The sequence below is a fragment of the Mus caroli genome, chromosome 11, assembly GCF_900094665.2.
Source record: "Mus caroli chromosome 11, CAROLI_EIJ_v1.1, whole genome shotgun sequence".
Lineage (NCBI taxonomy): Eukaryota > Metazoa > Chordata > Mammalia > Rodentia > Muridae > Mus > Mus caroli.
Genome location: NC_034580.1, coordinates 77179319 through 77184656, shown reverse-complemented (window position 1 = coordinate 77184656; position 5338 = coordinate 77179319). Strand labels below are relative to the sequence as shown.

General features: G+C 49.7%; 1 protein-coding gene across 2 annotated transcripts; it reads left to right on the top strand.

The window, feature by feature from the left end:
* The first annotated feature begins 1755 nt into the window (after window positions 1-1755).
* On the top strand, window positions 1756-4714 carry Ccl1 (C-C motif chemokine ligand 1). Of its 2 annotated transcripts, none has more exons than XM_021178387.1 (3): window positions 1756-1899; window positions 3224-3338; window positions 4357-4714. In XM_021178387.1, exons 1-3 carry the CDS (start codon window positions 1824-1826, stop codon window positions 4421-4423), a joined length of 258 nt encoding a protein of 85 aa, XP_021034046.1. In that variant the 5' UTR covers window positions 1756-1823; the 3' UTR covers window positions 4424-4714. The 2 variants fall into 2 exon arrangements, with proteins under 2 accessions (XP_021034046.1, XP_021034045.1); XM_021178386.1 differs by having other exon boundaries at window positions 4456-4713.
* The last annotated feature ends 624 nt before the right edge of the window (window positions 4715-5338 follow it).

Genomic DNA, 5338 nt, shown 5'->3' with positions numbered 1-5338 from the left:
ATCACAGGGCCCCCAATGGAGGAGCTAGAGAAAGTACCCAAGGAGCTAAAGGGATCTGCAACCCTATAGGTGGACAAGGACTTCCAGGCACAGGGGCTTAAAGGAGGCTGAGATCTGGCTGCAGGGGTTGGCAAATGACTTTTATTGGAGGAAGGGCATTTGAAATGAGCAGATTGGGCACAGAGGGAGTTGGCTGGGAAGGTGGTCAGGTCGATGTTACAGTAGGGATGAAATGGTGGATATAGGAAAGCAAAATGGATGACTGAAACTTGACTATTTGGGAAGAGCTCTAACTATCTAGTAGTTACACTCAGTTGGCAACAAACACTGAAAGTTTTTCAGTTGCACAGGCTAAGATCAACATAGGTTAGCATAGCCAACCCACTGTGTATAGGCCCCATGATGCCAATGCCAGAAAGCTTAGCTGCTTTTTCTTGAGGGCCTCCTATGAGCTGCTTATCCCAAGTACTGCCCACTGCATATACTGTTTTTATCTGGCTACACAACCCCACCTGCAACTACATCCCATGCTCTAGCTTTCTCCATGATGCAGAGTGAAGGGTGTTCCTTTGTACTTGGCTTTTCCAGAGTCCTTCCCCTGCCTGGCATGCTGTCTTCACAGCAGCCTTCAGGACATGGTATTTATAGAACACTGTCTGTAAAGGGTCCTTTGAAGTCCCTGGGTGTCCCCAACATTCTCCTGTGCCCCCCCCACATGACAGATCTGTCTTGAATGAGCCGTTGTTGTGTTGGACGGCTCTCCATGGCTTGTCTATAGGTTGAAGCAAGATGGCTCAGGTCAGGCTTTGCCCCCATTGGCAATTGTCCCAAGGGTAATCAAGCAAGGGTCTGGAATAGAGTAAGCTGTGAAAGGGCTGGGGAACAAAGAAATAAAACTAATAGCAAATGTGTTGGCCAAATGTTAGACAGACAGGATCAACCTGTGGTATGTGTGTGTGTGTACATGTATGTAGATGTGCACACATGTGTCTATGTGCATGTGAATGACTTTGCTTTGCTTTTTGAGATAAGTTCTCTCCATGGCCTGGAGGTCTCCAACTAGGCTCAGCGGGCAAACCAGGCAGCTCCAGGGATCAGCTGGTCAGCCTCTCCAGCTCTGGGGTTACAAGATCATTCCACTACCCCTGCTCTGTATGTGGGTTCTGGGGATCAAACTCTGGTCCTCACACTTGTGGAGCAGGTACTTTGCTGACTGAGCCATCTCCCCAGCTCTGCATTCCATTCTTACCACCCGGATTTGAGATGTGTTACTAGTTCCATTCATTTTGTAGGGATGTGCAGCTTAGAGAAGTTTGGGCCATGGCTGATTGGCAGAGCCAGAACCCAGACACAAGCTCCATTTGATGCAGATTGTACCTTCTCTGCTCTGTCCTTCTCCAAGGCCTGTAGCTGCTTTGAATGGAATGATGTGGGTTAGACAAGCTGTGTACAGGCCACTTCCTCTCTCTCTCTCACCTTTCTTGACTTTCCACTCAGCCAGGACAGCTCCCACGTATTTTGTCAAGAACGTAAAGATTGGTATCTGCTTCTGCACTTGGGGAAGTTCCCAAGGCCACTAGGCACCCAAACATACCTCGAATACGCCCCCCTCCTCCCAGGAGAGGTGAGAAAAGGAGTTTTCCATGTGGCCATTGGGTATGAGTTCCTTTTCCCTGGGACTCCCACCTCTTCCCCCATGGTCTGGGAAAGCACCCTGGGCCTTCTGATAAAAGCTCAGTACAGGGTGAGGCAGGAGAGAGTTCTTGGCTTCACCAGACATTCGGCGGTTGCTCTAGAGAGGCTTGAGACAGAAACTTATCACCATGAAACCCACTGCCATGACACTGATGTGCCTGCTGCTGGCTACCGTGTGGATACAGGATGTGGACAGCAAGAGCAGTGAGTAATGGGGTCCTTGTGCTTGGGCCCAGGGAGGGGAGATGTACAGGCAGGCACTCTGGGCTGGGAACAGAGCTTACCTAGACATCACTGGCTCTATCTCTGTCCCTATTTGGAGTTGAATGGAGGGCAGTAATGGGATAGGGACATTGGGCATGGAGGAAGGTTATGGACTGGGAGCACACATCTACTTCTTGGTGGGGAGCTCAGACCTGAAACCCATTCCTCTGATTCTTTTGCTAATCCTAGAACTAGGTGGCTGCAGAGACAGACCTGGACCAGCATCCTCTTGATGGGGTTCCAAGACTGGCCCTGTCCTGGGAGGGGATCCTCCTCCTCCTCCTCCTCCTCCTCCTCCTTCTTCTTGATGAAGTGGCTTTAGTGTGTGGAAGATAACTTTGATCTTCACCCTACAGACAACTGGAAGGGCCTATGGGGTTGTTTAAAACAAGCTAGGATCCCTGAAGTCCAGAGGAGGGACTAAGACTGATTTCCAGTGTGACAGATGACAGGTAGGGGCTGAAGGAAGGACCACAGGAGTGAACAGCCAGAAAACTATTATATCTCTTAAAGATGTTTTCTGCATGGATAAACTGGAATCCATGTTGTAGATTGTTCGGAGAATACCAATCTGAGGTCAGGGGACCTGCAAGTTTCTGTGAACAGTGAGACAGGAAGGATCCAGGGTTAGAACACAGGGATGTTGAAGATGGGATGTGGGAGGAGAGTGTACAAATCAGCAGACTGGGGGTTACTGGTCCCTGAAAGAGGTGAGGGCCAAGGATGGGAATGTGGAAGATTGTGTGGGCAAGTGGACCAGCCACTTTTTGGGAATACCCCCTTTTCCTCCTGAGCCCTTGTGGAGTTCCTCACCCAGCCCCATGTCTGTGAACCAAGGACTACAATGTCCTGCATGTGATGGGATAACAGGTCCTCTAGGATGTGAGGCCAGAGCCCCGAGCTTAGCACAGTACACAGAGCCACGCACGTGTGCTGGGAGACTGGGACTGAAGGGGTTTGTATATGTGGTAGGAAGAGTCTCACTGTATGTGCAGGAGTGTGTGCTGAGCCATGGCTCAGGCAGGCTTGTGGTTACTGTCCCTACCACCTCATCTGACGCCCCTCCCAGCCTTATGATTGTTGTCTCCATCCTAGAAATGTGTTGCTGCTGAGACAGAGCTGCACTGCAGCCCTCGGGATGTGGTCTCCATGCTTGAGTCTGTCCCAGGAAGGATTTGTCTGGTTTTGCTTTTTAATTCTGCTGTGGGTGAGAGGCTATGGTATGGTTGCTAATGAATGGTCTTTTTTTGTGCTTTTCTTCTAGTGGTTATGCCCTCCAATAGCTGTTGCCTGAACACCTTGAAGAAAGAGCTTCCCCTGAAGTTTATCCAGTGTTACAGAAAGACGGGCTCCACCTGTCCTCACCCCCCAGCTGTGATGTGAGTGAACCTCTAGCCAGGGGAGGGATAATATTGACAGAAATGAGAATAGTACACACTAGATGGCGCTGTTCCACAAGAATAGGGAGTCTAAACCCAATCAGGCAATCTAAGGTGTAGAGTGACACTAGGGGGCGTGGGGCTTCCCAGGAAGGGTGGGGGGTGGGGTCCTGATTTATTTGCTTGAACCCCAAAGTGCCTATGATTAGATCCCAAGCTATATAGCCAGGAAGAAATGTTTAACAAAAGCACAACAGACAAGGCTGGAGCGTTGGCTCAGTGGGTAGTGTGACTGCTCAAACACGGTGATTTGAGTTCATATTCCCAACAGGATGGTGTGAGTTTGTAACCCCAGTGCTAGATGAGGCAAAGGCGGGCATAGCCTGTGTGCTTGCTGGCCCCAACAAAGTTCTGTGGGAGACCTTACCTCGAAATGTAGGACAAACAATCCACTGAGGAAGATTTCATAACCACCGACCCCTGGCCACCACACATGTCTATATACCATGAACCACACACATACACACACACACCATACAAACACACACACCACACACATACACCACACAAACACACACCATCCACTACACAAACACTCATACCCCCCCATACATCCCCACATACACCCCCTATATCACAGAAACACACATACCATACTAACACACACACATACCCCACACACCTCAGACCCTACAAATACACACACACACACACACACACACACACACACACACACACACACACNACACACACACACACACACACACACACACACACACACACACACACAGAGTAGGCCCCAGGCAGACACACAAATATTCAAACCTGGAGCAAGGAGTTGTTCTAGGATTGGGACGTTTCGTCCTAGCTACACATCAGACTGTCAGTCAGCTCCTGTGCTCTGTACCACAGAGGGAATTCTAGTCTCTACGGGAGGCTTCAGGGGTCCCCATTAATAAGCTTCCAATGTAACACAGGCACGCCAGCTTCAGATCTTATAAAGTTTCTTTGTTTACAGAGTCAGGAGTTCAGGGGTCCCTGGTCTCACAGAGGCAGAGAAGGCTGTTACAGCTTCCAGTGAGTGACCAAGCTCCTTGTCCGTGTCCTCTGTTCACAGATTCAGGCTGAAGAAAGATATAGAAAGCTGCGCCTCAACTAACAATACGTGGGTTCAAAATCACCTGAAGAAGGTGAACCTCTGCTAACCGGGATGAAGATGAGCCACCTTCCCATCCCAGCCCCAGAGACTGCAGTTTCCCTCAGCCCTCCACCCTCCCACTGCCGCCATCCCTCTGCCTACTGCTGCAGGCTCACAGATCTCAGTCATGTGATAAGCTATGTTAGGGTTCTTTATCTGTTTAAAATATGGAATCTTCAACTCCTGCTGCCTCTGTTTCTTGAACTCCATGACAATTTTAGGATTCAGACTTAATTGGCACTGGGGTGGGAACATGGGCTGGAAAGTTGAGCTGGTGCTGGGGGAACCACTGCATAGGATAAGGTTTGATCCTGGCTGTGCAATGGCTTTTAGTAGCCAAAGGAGCCCCTGTAGAATAACCAACTGACCCAGAGCAGGGTTCACATTGAGATGAGAGCCCTTCTTCTTGCCTGCCCTGCCCCAAGTACTTGGGAGGGGCAGTGCTAGCCTATTGTTAGCTGAAAGGGAACTTTGTGTTCATTTGCCCGTAAGATGTTGCCAACCTTGTTTTATAAATGAAGTAAGTGATGGGGTTGGAGAAGGACACAGAATGTTAGGGCCAAAGAACCAGGCCAGGGGAAGGCATGAAAAGGCTTAGAAGTGTGTAACAGACCCAGGAAAGAGCCTTTGGGCATAAGTGTGAGGCTCTAGGGAAAGGAGTAGCAGATGGCAGAAGCCTGGTATGAAGCAAGGATCGTAAGCCAGAGAAGTAGGCATTAGAGGCACTGTTCTGGGCACTCACAAGAGCCCAAGCCAGCCAACAGTTAGACTCTGAACATCATTTTCCCTCCTCCATATTCCA